This window comes from Anarrhichthys ocellatus, unplaced genomic scaffold (genome assembly GCF_004355925.1).
Source record: "Anarrhichthys ocellatus isolate YVR2014 unplaced genomic scaffold, GSC_Weel_1.0 scaffold2, whole genome shotgun sequence".
Classification (NCBI taxonomy): Eukaryota; Metazoa; Chordata; class Actinopteri; order Perciformes; family Anarhichadidae; genus Anarrhichthys; species Anarrhichthys ocellatus.
The window spans coordinates 5,438,988-5,456,495 of NW_022280032.1; the positions used below are offsets into that span (position 1 = coordinate 5,438,988).

At 41.8% G+C, this 17,508-nt stretch overlaps 1 protein-coding gene across 2 annotated transcripts in view; it reads right to left on the reverse strand.

Moving 5' to 3' along the window:
• Positions 1-17,508, reverse strand: part of kcnq1.2 (potassium voltage-gated channel, KQT-like subfamily, member 1.2) — a 147,800-nt gene that overhangs the window by 113,930 nt on the left and 16,362 nt on the right. Inside the window, exons 6-14 of one of the 2 annotated variants that reach the window (XM_031871217.1) lie at positions 17,394-17,490; positions 16,407-16,547; positions 14,074-14,184; positions 13,634-13,729; positions 12,257-12,394; positions 9,657-9,822; positions 6,574-6,600; positions 4,978-5,031; positions 4,548-4,653 (exon numbers count right to left, since the gene is read on the reverse strand). In XM_031871217.1, the coding sequence (XP_031727077.1) occupies positions 4,548-4,653; positions 4,978-5,031; positions 6,574-6,600; positions 9,657-9,822; positions 12,257-12,394; positions 13,634-13,729; positions 14,074-14,184; positions 16,407-16,547; positions 17,394-17,490 (936 nt within the window). The remainder of the gene's footprint in view (positions 1-4,547; positions 4,654-4,977; positions 5,032-6,573; positions 6,601-9,656; positions 9,823-12,256; positions 12,395-13,633; positions 13,730-14,073; positions 14,185-16,406; positions 16,548-17,393; positions 17,491-17,508) is intronic. The other variant, XM_031871223.1, reaches the window with a different exon arrangement.

The window sequence follows — 17,508 nt, forward strand, 5'->3', positions numbered from 1 at the left end:
ATCAGGAGCCCCGCTGGGGTTTGTTGTGATTTCATTATACAGTTAACCAGTGATTGTCAGAAAATGTACGTCCTGAAAATGTACCGCTGTACCCCCACACTGCGTCACGTAAAACCGAACCCTAACAAAAATCCAGCCTCATTTACACAGGGCCAAGTAAACAAATAGCGATAGAAGTGTTTACAGCAAAAAGGGAAATAGGATGTTGACGGTTGTGGAACAAGTGTATGTGCTGTTGTTTTTTTATGTTGTTGTTTTTTTTTTTCTTCTATTTGAGATAATTCATTCAGTCCAACAAATCACTGTAAGCTGGTTTTAAACAAACAAACGAGGCTATAATAAAGATTTATCCAGATGCCAGATGTGTGTTTGTGTAGGTGTGTGTGTGTCTATGTTTTGGGTTCAGAGGGGCAAAAGACATGATTGCGTGCGGACACTGCCCTGCACCACTTCCTCTTCAGGAGCCCAGAGACGTCACAGCCAGCTGTATTGATGCCTCTCACACATGTTAACAAATACACACACACACACTCATTTTGGGGGTAGTGTGCTTCTGTAAAGCCAAACAAACAATGGAAAGTTCCAGCCAGTGCTGCCGCGGAGAAATAAAAGTGATAGAGGTAGCAGAGATGAAGAATAAGAGGCTGCTTGAACAAGCACCAAGCTAAACCGAGCAAAGTGCCAGCTCATGTCAGATGTGTGGAGACACTCCAATTCCTGGATATAAAACAACAGAAAACTGATCCGGTGTGTGTGCGTGCAGATCGCCTCAGGCAGTACGGGTGGATCTGGTAGCTGTCTGCAGATATCCAGATAAGGATGCCAAATGGCAGCGCTGTCCTTGGTGGCGTGACACCAGGAGCAAAACAAAACCAGGCCTGGAGATGTGCCCAGCACGGCCCAAATCTGAGCTCGGCTGTTTACAGCTGAGTTATGGGCACAGCAACCCCGCAGTTGATAAATATAGACACTGTCTGTCTCTGCAGCTGGAAGACTCACTCTCACACACACTAAGGCATCAACACCCAGAGGTCCCACACACACACACAAAAATGTACATGTACCCGTGTCCGGGAGGTTACACGATGAATTCCCCATCGCAGATTACCATGAAAGTAATTTAAAAAATAATGTCCAGATGATTCCTACATCTCTTCACAGGACATTAATTATTAATTCACTGGCAAAAAATCTGAAGGCATGTTTATACTGTAATTAACTGTATACGATGAACTGTGGCATGGAATGTTTTAAAATAGTTCACTGTACCAAAGGTTGCATGAATGACAATGACCCTGAAACAACAGACTACGGGGTGTTTTATGGCGTATTGCAGCAGTGTTGCCTGTAAAAGAGTAGCGCCATCTTCTGTTAAGAGAAAAAGGGCTCCAACGTGACATGTTAAGCTCACACTTGAAGTATCACTTCGGGAGCACTTTAGCTTTCAGTGTCACTTTGACGTAACGAGCGTGGTAGCTGGTGTCAAGATGTAACCTATCACCTTGCAGTTCCTCAACTCATCTGTGTTTACATTCACGTCTAAACATTTCGTTATTATCTTAGCGTAACTTGAATCCAAACACTCCTTTCTTAACTCGATCAGTCATTTCATGATGTATGGCAACGGCATTGCTGAGGCCAGCAGCGGAATGTAATAAGTACAACAATTTACTCAAGTACTGTGCTTAAGTACTTTACTACTTTACTTAAGTATTTCCATTTTGTGCAACTTTATACTTCTATGAATAAAGTTTTAAATAAACTATTTAAAAACAGCTGTACAATGCATCATCACAAAGCTGAAAAAAGGTCCGTTTTTTCTGAGTTCATAAAAAGTTGACTTTTCGGAGATACCTTAAAGATCTCACAGCTACAAACATATGATGATTTTATAATATATAATGCATTGCTGCAGATTAAACTACCCAAAAAGTGTATAGATAGGACCACAACCATGAACATCTACAGCAGTAAAATGCATTTTGGGCATAGCAACTGGTAGTCTACACAGGACGCACGGGAGAGGATGGGTTAAACCACCACAGGAGGTAGTCACGTGGGTGGCTAGTCACTCGGTAGTCACATGAGTCGTTAGTCAGTCAAGTTAACGCATGGATGTATAAAGATAACTGGATACACTGTTGGAGGCAGCGCCCCATTCATTCCTATCAAAGTTGCTCAGTGGGACATGAAGCAAAAAAAGTTTGACTTCAGAGTAAAAAAAGTCTATGAATCTAATGGCGATCTTCTGCATCACTGGGCCCAAAGAGCAAGCGCACAAGTGTTTCCTTTAACCCCGCCTCCCAGCCCTCAGTCCAGCCTCATTCTCGGGCTCATTCACATGAACAGAGAAAGGAAAATAAGTCTGGATTTGGTTATTAGTGCATTGATTAAAAGAACAGTGTGTAACATTAAGGGGGATTTATTGGCAGATATTGAATATAATATCCTTTCACGTTATCTAAAAGGTAGGGGTGCGTTTCGAAACCCAATATTAAACGGGCCCCGGTGCTAAATAATTGAATTTCTTTCCACATTACCACAGTGAATTAGGGCTCAGTTACCTTCCTTGATGTAAGGATGGCCACCATCATTTTATACACTAAAATAGTATAGTTATTACGTGTGAAAACAAAAGTTTGGCTATGGTAGGAAGGTTCAAGCCTGCATCAGAAAAAAAGAGAAAAGGGTTCCATTGAAAAAGAGAAAAACAGCCCAGAAAATAAAATATGAGAAACTGTAATCACATTTTCCAGGAGTGGCGCACATATAAAATTCTAAATGATTAATAAGAGTTTGGGTAGTGCGAGTCACGGTATGTTAAGGATTACATTTTTCATGGTCTCCCTTTGACCAGCAGATAAGATCAGGGTGGATGGAAGGATGGGGAGTTGGGGAAAAGTGGAAAAAGAGAGAAGAAAGAACGAAGTACAGTGCCTTGTGGAATTCAAGTGCTTGGTGGAGAAAGAGTCCTGGACCAGTGCCACGAACAGTCACGCTGCAAGAGAAACAAGAACCGTTCTGCTGCTCATTACTCTCGGTTTACTGTAGAGGTTTGTGAGGTTATTGCTTTTACATGTACATGATCGTCTGTGAGTGGGGAGCATTTTATCTCCCTTTAAATATTTAGAACTACAACTGGAAATTCAGGGGGAACTGTGCAAGGTTGCACCCTATACGGTAATCACGCTTTGTTCCTTGGTACAAAAGGTGCACTCAGCTTTTTGTTTTCAAGAGGGCACAGAGAGGAGAATGTAGAATGAATAGGCCAAAAGGCCAGAGATGGAGGTGAGTAGAGCAGAGGTAATCCTAGATTTGCAAGGCCAACGGAGGGAGAATGCTGCATACATAGTATGGTGCATAGTAAGGACCACATTGTGTCGATATTACATCAAATCCATTTCAGTCCATTGAAAAAAACCTACATGCAGTATGTTGGAACCACCAAAACACCCATCACGGGGAAAAAAACAAGTAATAAAGCCAACTCTCTGTTGACCCAAATGAACTAAAATATAGTAAATATATACTACAAGAACATACAAAGGAGTTAATGTAACATAAATACAAAAAACACTGCATGTCAACATGGCACGTCGCAACACTCAAACTACATCTCTCAATCTTCATAAAGCCATTATCCATTAATATTGAAAGGGATCAAACCATGTACACATCAGCTACATGGCAGCCCCATGTAGCATTGAGACTTTTTAAAGCCCATAATCTACTGAAACCTCAAACCTTCTGCATTTTGTCCTATGGGACTTGGTATTACCTGCCTGCTAAGTATATAATCCCCTAATCTGTATGCAATGATGCTACATAACTCAGTCCCAGTGGGAGAGGTACTCCAGCAGTCTCCAACTGGAATTAAGCCAAACAATAGCGTTGACATATTGTCTGTGAACACTCGTAGTAACTGTTGATAATGTAAACTTGTGAAAGCACAATGTTGGAGGACTAGTCTGTTGATAATGGTGAAAAAGCAATAGTTAGTAAAGAAATAATAGCAGTCATTAATTTGCTCTGCTACGGCACGTCAAAACAGGAAGCAAAGAAAAAGAATTACATCAGAATTACATTTTGGTTGACATTAATGAAGCTCATTTGAATGAGCGGGTTAGCCGGAGGAAGCGACATGTATTCACAATTCACACAGCAAACAGCAGCAGTGAATTCTCAATCCTATGAGGGCATGTGGTGACAAGCCATCCGGTACCTTAACATGTCCTACAACCTATTGAGAGGGATTTCTTTGACGTTTCCCTCAAGACTAAAGGGATAATCCCCTTTATAACTCTCTGTACCTGATATGGCCTTGGCCCTCGAGAGTCTTTTTAAACCTCAAGAGACTTCAACAAAACAACTTCATTTAGAGAGCAGCTAGAGGGGCTCTCTGGTCTGACAAAAGGCCTTTAGGTACAACCGACAAGTAGGGAAATCAGTATTATATGTATCAAAGAACGGAGGTCAGCATAGGGTGATGGATCGGAGGGAGACGGGGGCTCCAGAGAAGAGCAGAAGGGACATTTTCTGGGACTTACTTAGCTTTCACCACTGGCAGGGGAATGTTCTCAGTCATGTAGTCCAGCTCATCTGTTAAGCTGTTGGCGCGGGAGATGTCGATGATGTGATCATGATTCCCCCTCACTGCAAAAGGACAGACATAACAGATAGTAATTCCAGGGCACTTATATTGGGCAGGCAACTCTGTACAAGTTTAAATCTACATAAACTATACTGAGGATTTTTTTTTTTTCCAATTTACTTGACAACAAACGTTCAAGTAAATATTGATGCACATAGTTGTTTCCATCAAAAAGGAATTAATTTCATGTGCTATGTTGAATAGTAGTAAAATTGTAAGACAAAGACAAATGGCAAATATGCAGTCCAAGTAAGCTGAGAAGTGCAAATATATTCAAGTGTCAGTATCAGAAACATAAAAGCAGAAATAAGGAAACAGAAAGATACCTGGGGAGCCAGGGCAGCTCAGAGTGAAAGACGACCAAGAATGTTGAGGACGGCCTGATGCCATGAAAAATAGTTAAGAGACAGGAGAAGAAGGGAAAAGAAGAAGAAATCAGTCCTCATTGTTTAACCGTTTGGTGCACAATAGAAATGCTAAATTGTTGAATTAACAAGGAGGTTTTCAAAATGATGGAAATCTTCAGTAAATCTAGGGTGAAATTATCTTATTTCAGTTGGGAAAAAGTGTGTGTGTTACATATTTTTAACAGTTTGTATGAGGAAACAGAAATTGCAGAGCTCCAGCTCAACAGTGCAGCTGGCCGGCTGCTGGCATGTTGCTAAAAACAACAGCAAAGAACAACATGTGTAGCGAGGTCTTGACCTGCAGCCAGACTGTCAGCGTCTGAGTTTGACATGTCTCTCCACCAAACCACCAGGCCTCCAGTGTGATAAAGAATGGAGGGGCAAATCTGTATGAATGACCAGTCCAATTCAAGCTAAATCCATTCAGCCTCTCTTGTATTCCATCATCGAGTTTGTTTAACATTGTCCAATCCGGAAGCAGAGAAGCTGATGAGGGAGAGAGAGAGGGGGGGGGGAGGGGGGGTGACCAGAGCTAACAAGAGCCACCTTTAGCCTCAACCTCAGCTCACTGAAGGAGACGTGAACTGGCTTATCGGCTACACAAACAGGATAAGGGTTTATTAACAATATGTAGTTTTATCTGGCCCATCAGTGCAAACGTGTTTGGCTTGGAGAGTATGAGTCAAGGGCAGGAGGGAGAGAGAGAAAGACGGAACAAATGCAGGGGGAAAAAAAGACAGAAGTACAGCAAGAGAGAGAGGGAGAGAGGGAGAGAGCGAGAGAGCGAGAGAGCGAGAGAGCGCGCTCCATTGAGAGATTCTCACAGACTGGGAGGTGGGTGTGGCCAGACAGATAAGTGGAGCGATAAGCCGGACACTGACTAAATCAAACAATGACCAGTTTATTTCTGACTACTGGAGCTCCACAATGGCAGCTTACCAACTCCACACCCCTCCCTCCCTCCCTCTCTTTAGTGTCCTAGTCCAGATCCCCACAGGCCCCTGTCCATTCCGAGCCAGGCCAGCCATGTTCCTCACCCGTGGTGTTGGCAGGGCACCCAGTAAAGAAAACAGGCCAGGTCAACCCAGGACCAGTGTCTGAGTCTCCCTGCTTGGCTCTGGTTTGGTCCGGTTGGGGACAAAGGCCCAGCCAGCCAGCGAGTCTAATTAAAATACTGTCTGGGCCACATTAAAAAGGCAGGCTAGCTAATGATTAACACAGAGGACTTTTTAATAGGAGTGAAAAATGAAGTACTTAACCAGTGACAGGGGCTAGTGGTTAGTGCAGTGCTCACATATACACTATGTACTCAACCGTTGTGCTTTAGTTCATAGGAATAACAGGTAAAAGAGTCCCATTTCCTGTTTTCTTGGTACAGCTCATGCCGTAACATACAAGATTATGAAAAGGAAACTTGAGGCACTAAAATATGCGTTGACATCATCTCTGGAACAAAATGTCATAAACCCTGGAAATCCCATTTAGTGCACCTCAGTTGTGATGGGAAGGACTCACCTGTTTGTCCAAACATTTCGGGGGTTCCTGCGAAGAAAAGCGGAAATTATATTAATATGAGAATGCAACATGGCCGGAGCACACAACACTGACAACGTCATTCCAACTTATGTCATCAACAATCCCCATGAGTTCCTGCTTTGCAGCACAACAGCATTTTTGTTGCACAATTAGTTTCTCCTTTTATGAAATGGGATTCATTTCTGGGCCAGAAACAGCCTGAAAATGTACTTTAGAATTAGAATAAGTTAGAATTTCTGTATAAGTAGTCACTTTTAACATCAACAACAAGTAATGTGTTGCCATGCACCTCCATTTAATGTATTTACTTAAAGAAGCTATAATCATTTCAAGCATCAAACAACAATGTGAAAACAAAGTGACAAGGTGAAGGGGCTTGTTTGTGATGAACCTGCAGTGAATTATCACCAGAATCTACAACTCTCCTAAGCACCCCTAAGCTCTCACAGTGAGTTTAGCTGTCCGGCCCGCAACTTTAATGTGTTGGACTTGCGTTCACCAGGTGGACCGAGACACCACTCTACTGTTTGCTCAAAGATTTGCCATATCATGGCCAAAGAATGTGTTTATCTCCGCAAGGAGATTATGTATTCTGTTGTGTGTGAGTGCATGAGTGTGTGTGCACATCTATGTCTGACTGTCTAAAGCTCATCTCCAATACTGTTGGACCCATCAGCTCTCTCCGTTCCAGCCGGTTTGGGCTGCAAGTGAACAACTCCTTCAGTTTGGACTCGTTTCCACTTCCTTTGTACGCTTAGGTAAGACAATTGCATGTATGTATGTATGTATGCATATATCTATGTACATGAGAGGCCAGTATGTTTATCATTTGCTCAGCAAAGTTTAGCAAATGATAAACATACTGGTCTAAACTTCGCTTAGCAAAACTTTGCAAAAGCTAATCTTCATTACATGCAGATTTTATTGGCAGACTCAAAATATAAACCCCAGCAGCAAAATCTCAATTAAACCAGTTTGCTATTTAGGACAAGCATTTAATAAAACAAAACAAAATAAATCTAATACCTGTTAGGCTTATAGTACTCTTTGAAACAGTGGTGGTTTAAACAATAAATAAAAAAGCAGGGGCTCTGGTGTGGACAGTTGACATTGCAGATGTCTGTTTTATGGCTGGATCTAAAGCAGAGATCATACAGTCCCATGCTGTTTCAACTCTACTCATCATCATTACTGACAGCAGGCTGTGAGCTGCAGGCTTCTTTATATGGTTTCATGTCATCCACAGCTTGGCCAATTCCTTTTTCCACTGTACAGTCCCAGCATGTGTGTTTATGTTTATTTAATGATTATAAAAGCAAAACAATAATTTTAAATAATAAGATCTGCATGTTGACAGCTTGTTTTGTTGCTAGTAAATATGACAATGAATACTGGATAAAATGTGCAAACTAACTGGTTTGACATAAAGTTTTATTTGACTGCTTTTTCACATGAACTTAAGACATATGTTTTCCTTCATTATCTAAGATCCACCCAATTAAGCTGGAAACTAAAGAACATTTCCCCTCATAAGTGGTCTCTCCTCCAGTGATGGTCTGCCTTTATGTCAAGTTTATGTCACTCCAGTTCCTTTTATGATGGCACACCTAAAAACAAACTCATAAAGTGCATTTATTAACCTGGAGTCTGGGTTAATTCATTTGGCGGGGATGGCCAACCAGCCATCGATCAAGTACTGTGTATAGACTGGCATTTTAAAAAACATAGTTTCTATTGCTATGTACAAGTGCTGTCAACACTTAAGAACCACAATTATCTGGGTACTGAAACCACCATCATTATTTTGTCCGAGCTTTTTTCAGCCAGTTGACAAAAAGATAGCACAACTTGGCTTTGGCATGACTGCAGCAATATTGGTGATCTTCAATGAGTATAACAAGTCTGCATTTTAAAGTTTTCTTTTCCAATTAAGCCTAGTTTGAGTGTCTGTGGCCGGCAAAGGGGACAAGCGAGGCAGTAAAGAGCTTGTAACCATGACCTCTAATCATCACTGAGACTGAAATGGCTTCCATGCGGACTACTGAAGACACCTGGCAGCCATCTTGGGGTCTAAGCGGATCAGGATAGGGCCTGTGTGAAAATGAGGAACCAGCACATAACAACTCATCCCATGTTGTTTTAAGGTCTCCGAACAGCAATCTTTTGCGAAAAGATTAGCTCCAAAAAAACACATTGAAAGAGGTTGTCTATCTGTATTTACTTCTTTCTTCAAGACCAACAATGATAACATGATAATGAAAGTCTAAGTTTAAGCTCTGTGAGGCTTTACTTGTATTTACACCAGCATGTATACATAGCATACAGTATACTGTATGTAATCACTGCCAGATTTGCTCACACATGTATCATGTTTTACCAATACATAGCTCCACAAAGAATGAACTAATGAGACGGCCGAGTGTGATCTCAGCCATGCAGCAGCAGGAAGAGCAGTCAGCACCCAACACAGTAAAAGTGTGAATGCCTTATAAAATGTTGGTTTTCTCGAGGCAAAATGTGTAAAAATAAGTATATTATTAGATTTGTTAACATAGTTATCAGAACTATCTCAAGTGTATCTACTGTATTTTTTCAAAGACATTCAAAACAAAAGTACGAACTAACAACTAATAATTTTAAATCAACTGCCATAAAAATGTAATCCATCATGGAGTTGGCCATATAAAAATGTCATAAATGCAAAAACAGTGGGGGGAAGAAAAAAAACGTTTATAAAAACAATGAATTTCCAAGGCCTTCAAGGCAGCATGACATCATTCCACAGCCCTCAGCATACAATAGTTCATCAAAAATAAGATGGACTATATATCAAGAGGAACAGATCACTGCAGTAACTCACATAGAACATGGCATTCTGAGATGAAGTTCATTCATGAATTCAACCAATTCAATCTTGGCGAGTTGATTTTTCTTGGACTGAGTTGGTGGACTAGAATTAGTGGATCTCAGACTGAATAATGAGTGTGTGACTCGAACCCTTTATATACTTGATATCAGTTTGGATACTGTACATTATAGTAACATAAAAGCAAGTATATTACCTTCAACAGCACCTCTTGGCTCTTCCAGGGAAAAAGAGGCATCTTTCTTCTCCTCGGAGTCATCAATGTGATCGAGGGTGATCTGGGGGATCGATACGGCCCTCTCTGAGGCCACACCCATAGAGCAGTTACTTCTGGGCTTCAACCTTCTCTTGGTCCCCCTTTTCTGACAGACAGAGGAAACAACAACTCAGTTAATAAACAAGAAATGTGTGACTATCATGAGAAATTGTAATCATAATCAATAATCTTTAAAGAGCCTTTCCGATATGTTGTGTAAATAGTTTAAAACAATCGAAAGAATTGTGAACCTCAGAAGTGACCCTCACATACACCTTTCCTCACATGACCCTTTCCTTCACGTATTCCCTCTGATAATTAGTATATAGTTGGGACCATTCTACCTTTATCGACTAGACAGGTGACATTCAACATCCCAATACCCAGTTTGTGTGGCCAGAGATCAGTCTGGACACCCAGCCTTGCAGGTGCTGCATATTATTTTGGGAGACCAACAAAAAAGGGGTTCACGCGTGGAGCTACTGTTTCATAATGTTTGAGAAAACCATTCATTGCCTATCATGTTTTGTTCTTTTGTTTCTGTATTTTGTGTATTATCTGTGCAGACAGGAATATCAGTATGGGACTGTTGTGGCAAGAAGGACTTTATTAGATTTGGACCGTCTCTTAATCTCACAAACGAAAGAGTTCACACTGAAGTTTGAGCCAATAGTATTATAGAGGCACAATGTGCCAGCAAAACCGTTAATATATGGAGACAAAGCAGCCACTTTTTGTAACCGAAACCAACCCTCTTCACTTAGCTTTATGAACATCTTCATTGAAACTGCTGGTTGTTTACTTTTCTCCAATGCTGTACATTATGAGAAGGACTTACAATAAGTCTTCCTGCTTCCATTAAAAACGCACATCAAGATTTCTTGCACTATAGCTGGATATTATTTGTTCAAAGTGCTAGCCTGTTAACAACACAGAACACTTGAATACGTTTCAGGTGTTCCACATTGTCAAGGAAACTTGCAAATGTGAATTTATCCAGCCATTTTAGCATCGTGTTAAAAAGCCATGCTAAGCCAAAAACATTGATACACAAAATCACATTATTTTCTTTTAGTACCTGTATAGTTCACATTCTCCTACCAAATTGTGTGCTCGCATGCTGGTGACATCAGCGGTAGCCTACATGTTAAATTTCAGTTTCTTTGAGATCATAGCTATCGGATGTGTGAGTCAGCAGGTTTCTGCAAACTAAATAGTGCCTAAATGGTGCCTTCAGTCCAATCTTTAGACCCTCTGACCCACAACAACATCATGGACGATGGCCTTTATGGAAACTCAATTATTTGGACTCAGTGGATCAGACTTTGGCATTGACAAGTGGCCAGCAGTTCAATCCAAATACCCAATTTCAATGACTCATTAGTGGAGAGAGTGAGAGAGTGATTTGGGGGGGGGGGCTGTCACAAGACTAAAAGAGAGAGAAAGATGGAAGGGCATGAAGAAACTGTGACAGACTCTGAGTTTAATCGTGAGAAGGGACAAAGAAATAGAGACCGAGTTAGATATAAAGAGGAGAGGGAGAAAAAAATATTAATGAATCAGAAAGAAATAGACGAGGCAGAGATGGGGCAGAGGAAGATATGCAAAAAAAGAGATGGGAAGAAAAAGAAGGAGAGAAATAGGTTTGTTAAACAGAGAAGAAACAGGAGAGGAATCTTTAGAGACGGGGAAAGGGGAAAGAAGAGTCAGAAGAGAAAGTCACATGCTGAAGCAGAAAAGAGCAGCAGTCATTCTCCCCAATACATGTGGGTTCAATGCTACACAAAGATTTTTTTGTTGTTGTTCTACTAGACAAAGGTTTACTCCCATGAGAAAGGCCGCGGTGACATCATCTCAACTGACTGAGTCTTTGTCCGGCGGAGACAAAGGCCTCGAGTCATCCTGGTGGAGTCAGGCCTTGGGGGGAGGTGTGTGTCCTTCCGTGTGCATGTACGTTTGTGGGAACTTAACTTGCCCTTTTATGCTGTATGGCCTCGGGACACAACATGGCTAATATTATTGTGAAAGGTGAGCTGCACAAGGAGACAATACAGTGTGGGCCGGACATATGCAAATCCCCCCCACCCCACCAGTTTCACAGTCTGACGACTTTTTCTGACAACACTCTTTTGTAGACTTCTTGATGTTTCTCACCTAAGGTTAGAAGGGTTATTTTAGAATAAAATGTTCTTCTCACATAAGAAATACCACATGTGTTTATTCAAAATGAGACGTCTACAACCAGTAAAATGAGCGCCGTTACTTTTTTTCTGGGTGGGATTTCACCTTTATTGGATGGATCAAAGTTAAGAGCCACAATAAACAGTGGAGGAGAAAAAGATGTGAAAAATGTCCCTGGTTGAATTCAAAGCCAGCATGTCACAATGCCCACAGCGTCAAAGACATACTTTATATTTAAGGACATGAGAGTGGTTTCAAAAAGAAGGCTTGTCCTGTTCTGTTGAGGAAAGTAAATCAATCACTCCTGAAAACTGCACAAAACATGAGCCACAAAATACCCGTTGCTCTGAGATAATTACCGATATGTTCAGTATCCTGACATGAGGGCTGAAGTTTTCAGGTTCCACTGTGGCGACGGTCTCTGGAGTTAGAACATACATTTTCCATGTGATATCACAGCCGTTTGGTTTCTCTGCTGCATAGCACCTCCAAAGTGTCTGAGGAGGGCAGAATTTGTGTTAGTCAGTTGATGCACATATCATATTTTCTTCTACTCCCCCAATAACAAATTAGAACCAACCATAGGATAGCAAGCCAGTGATTAGGAACCATTAGCCAGTGACGCTACAATATGAGCCACAAATTCAGCGATGTGTGAACAAATACTGAACATTTACATATTTACATATCTGTTGCTACCATTTATTTGTCGTGTTCCACACAAATTCCTGTATGTAAATATATTTATTCATTTATTTTTATTCTTGTGCATTAGTCTCAATTGTTTGAGACTATAACTAACCTTAACTTATTTGTACTGTCGTTGTACTGTGATTTGTTAGTCACATGTAAAGCACTGCAGAAATGTAGGTGTCTTTGTGTCACAGGTGTCTAAACTGTCTGCGGTTGTGTCTCTCTGTGTTAAGGGTAATTGTAATCCTTGTAATGGTTAGCTTTGACACAAGATAGCTGCTTGTTTGTCTACCATTTCGCTCTTGGCAAGTGGGATACTGCTCACCTTTTCCATGGCGCAGCAGAAATTTGCAGACAACAAATGAAGCTCTAGCGCAAGTTCAGACAGGAAGACTATCCCTGCACGCTTAGGCTCGTAGGCCTTTCTCTCGTACTGCTCCCTCACTAAGCAGCACATTCTCTATTCCGGTTGTCACTGTCAGAGACTCTATCAGCTGTCTAACAGCTGAGTCACACCCTCTTCGTTAGCCTATCAGCTTGCTGCTGCCTCCTTTTAAATGTGCTGTATCCCCGCCTCCAGCTTCTTGCTGCTGTTTCATGCGACCCTCCTCCTCCCCAGCACCATCCGTCTTCGGAGATTCAGCACTCCATCAGCATCAGCATCTCCAGCCAACTCCAGCAGAACCTCCAGCCACCACCACCAGTGTCTGGACTCCTCGGGGGGATTTATATATTGTTGCCGCTCAGGGCAATCGCAACGCGATCACAAATCTCCTTGTCGAGTTCAAGCGCCAAATAATTTCTGCGTAACTCATGAACGCATCATCTGTCATAATAAATGTTAACTACTAATCAGTCACTTGTCTCTCCTGATTGAAACACCGTTACTTTTTTCTTTTCAGTTTCCAATATTGTCTTTCACTGGCAACGTCTTGAAAGTGGTCATGGGTCTACTATTAAATCATTGTTTGTGACCTAGATTTTAATATATACTTTGTGGATTACAACACTACATTTCATAAAGCTGAATGGCAAACATGTACCTGGATGAGGCAAGCTGCAGCAGGGATCTGTCTATTGAAGTGCTTCTGTCTTTGCTTCTGTTGGACTTTCAGGGCAAACCCTGAGCCCAGGATACCCTGATTGGAAATAATCAAGTCGTAAGAAAACCTGTCATATTAAAGTTGGAACAGTAAGTGGACGTTAGGATTGTAGATCCAGAATCTCACAAATAATAATAATAATAATAATAAAATATATATATATATACACATATACACACACACACACACAAAATTTATAAAAAAAAAAAAAAGATTAGAGACAAAAATGGTTGAACTGTGCTTCAATGCAGAGAGTAATGCCTGAACAAAACAGAAGTCAACAAAGTAATAAGATTTGGACGAATGGGAACAAAACATTTGAATAAATCTTTCCTTTCTGGTCGTGAGTTTCATGTGATTCAGATTAAAGTTATATTTACAGCAGGCAGAGCGAAGAAGGAGATGGCGAAGACGCTGAAGCAGGAGGCAATGGCCTTGCCAATCCACGTTTGAGGAATTTTGTCTCCGTAGCCGATGGTGGTGACAGTCACCTAAAGACAGAGAATGGATGAAGTTCCTCTTATATCTATTTAGAGGATCATTAGCAGATTGTAGGCATATGTGTGACGGACAGAAAAATCCTGTAATGCACACGGCCCTTCACTGATGCAAAACAGGTCAAGACATTTGAGGCTGATGTGATAAAAGCTAAATTTAATCCACACTATCGCAGGTTGAGCCGTGAAACTGGAGGGTACCTTTATCCTTTCCTTAACCGTCGATGCAGCTGATAAAAATGTAAAATAGATGTAAATAATTCCTCTTTACACGTCAAAATGTATAGTTGTACTCAGAGAGATATCAACATTCACTCTAATTTGTAACAAACTGACGTAATGAAAATGTCAGTCAATGCAAGGCATCACCAGAGCAGTCTATAACAAGAGTTGGACAATAAAGCAGTTCTGGCCTCGTTCCACAACTGTCAGCGATGGCCGGGGGCGTTTGAGGCTCTTGCTCCTCAAAGGGAATAAGATTCCCAACCCACTAATCCTCAGTGAGTGTAGGAATTTGCCGGTCTGAGAGGGGGGGGGGGGACAAATACCTCTTGCATTTGCATGTACACCCACTCTGAAAGCCGAGCCAATTCTGACACATTCAGAACTCACTTGGCTTACCGCGGGGGTCTATGGAGTATCGCCGCCGTTGTGCGCAAACACAAAGCGGCTGATGTAAGGTGAGATACTTAAAAGGGCTTTGGGAGTAAAAAAGAAGGAGCAAGGGCGGGAAGGGTGGCTGGGTGTATGTTGGGGGCGGGAGGAGTGTTGGGGGATTTAATCCCTCGTCCACAAATCCGATGACTAAACAATGTCCTCCTGACCATCAGAGTGGAATGGTCTACTCAAAGACACCCCTCTTATTCACAATGTAGGGTGTGTGGCAAAAACCTCCTCATGTCTACACAAAGGTCATAGACCTGGTCTTTGAATATGTGTAAGTGTGTACATGTCTGTATGCATGTTTATATGAATGCTGATCTGCATGAATACATACTGTTTGAATGATTGTACCCAATTCAAATTGTACATAAGCACCACAACTACAAAACGTCAAGTTTAGCAGATCTCATGTTTCTAATTTTCTCATTTTTATGCTTTGTCCTGGTTGAAGTTAGAAAGGTTGTTAAAAACAAACAGCCATTACCTAACCGTCAGCAATTGGCAAAAGAAGGAGAGAGGCAGGGAAGGTGAGGGAGGGAGAGAGAAGGGGATATGAATCATGGCATTGCCTTGTCCTCCAGCTGTGCCCTGCACCTGCACATCCGAATGTGGAAATCATGCCAAGAGAAGGAATACAGACGGGGGGGGGGGGGGGGGTTAGCATTCTCCAATCAACGTAATCTCATTGCACACACAAACCTGACCAAAGCCATTGTAATGGCATATCATGACTCAAGTCTACAGTCTCGGAAAAACAATAGAAAGTGCAGATCCCCAACCGCGTTTCTTTTCTCGACATTGTGAACAGAGCAACACCAACGACAGCTTTTCTTCAACTTTCCATAGAGCAGTGAGGAGCACTGTGACCCCTCTAACCCTCGTTACATAAAAGGTAGTAATCCCACAATTAAAGTTTTAATTAAGGGAACTGACACTTTATATTGGTGCTCTAAAAGTTCTTTGAGCCAAAGAGCCCAGAGGTGAATGCTTTATTACCGTCTCTTTGTGGCATGCTGATCCCCTGCACAAGGCTGCCATAGGTTTCTCATTACTCTGCGCTTTCAATTCAAATGTTTAATTAACTACTGTGGAAACCTGAGCCTCTGTACAGAGGGAAATAAGCAAAACCAGCTCTACGCACAAAAAACATCAACACGCCTGCGTCTGTGTCGAGTGTCGCAGCATTACGTGCATGCTCCACAAAGACCCAATGAGGAAAATAAAAACAGAAGGAGATTAATAATTAGACCAGCCAGGGTGGCCAGCCATCTCAATCATTTTTCCATTTAAGACTCCACTTGAGATTCCATTGTGCAGATTTTTTTGTTGCAGCTTTCGAGAGAGAAGTCTTTTTACATGTGATGTGGCCTTTCAAGAGTGGAGACTAGGTTGTAAATTGCAAGTAGCGTTCAAGGATCCAAGTAATATATGCATTGCAAAAGACAAAATTCAGATAATATACTCGTACAAATATGCTGAGAGTACAAAAACATCAGTGAAGGGCTTGCTTCTTCTGTAAGATGTAATTCTATTTTCTAGTTAAGCTGCCTTACCACGCCCCACCACAGGGCATCGGCGTAGTTGGAGAAGCCCGTCTTGCCCTCCTCGTCCACAGCGTCCTTCTCCGCCAAGTAGACAAAGTAGGAGGAAAAGATCAGGCCCAGGAACCCGATGTACAGCGTGGTGATCAGCTCCTGGAAAAAAACACGATCGGTCAGCCGAAGGCGATACTATCAAAATGTTGAATGAAAGAACGTTCTCTGGTGAAGAGAGCCAGGTTGGTGACAGTGCACATCAGCGTTACTTCAAACGTGTATGTTTCAAATGACCTATGAGTGACGTGCTGTATGCTTCTGCTGACTGACGCCAACCTTCATCCTTCTGTATTTAGTAAGAAGTGTCAGGTTAGTTCATCCCTAATAACAAATGTGCTGTTTGGGTCTTACCCACGCTCGCGTGTGGTGAAGGGAGTAGAGGCGTGAGTTTGCATGAGCTACACTTCACATTTCCCTGACTTTTATGAGTGCTCTAAGGCCTTGCTTCAGAACTAATAGTGTTGGCATCATATAGTGCACTTTGTGTCAGCTAGGTCACCCACCAACTTCTGCATAGCAAAAAGGATAAACGGGAATGTGGCAATTATTATAGCCAACCATACAATGGTCTACAATCAGTCAGGCTTGTGGCATTGCCAGAACTCTGAGTCAGCACTTCCAATCCACCCTAAACCAATCAGTCAGGTTAGGTAGCAAGTGGCGGTATGCTGAGTTATATGTCATCAGTGGTACATTTTTATTCTTTGCACCAGGAGGATCACGCGTTCGGTGATTAAGTGTATTATACTACGACTGCCATGCATCGCCATTTGGAGGAAGGTGGAGTTAAGTCTGTGCAGTCACCCTATAGAAGAAACTAAGGCTAAGTGATAGGACTTATGACTTATTATTGTCCTATTCTGATCTATCTGATATGTGATAAGGAAAATAATGCTAAAAAACAAGCAAATAGTTTTAGCATTAGCCTGAATTCATTCAACCTACCTGTCGATGAATAAAGACTACAGATCCCAGGAGCCTCCATGTTCCTCCCTGTCGATCCACATGCAGCATACGCAGTATTTGGAGGAAACGGATGCCCCTGCAACACACAACATCA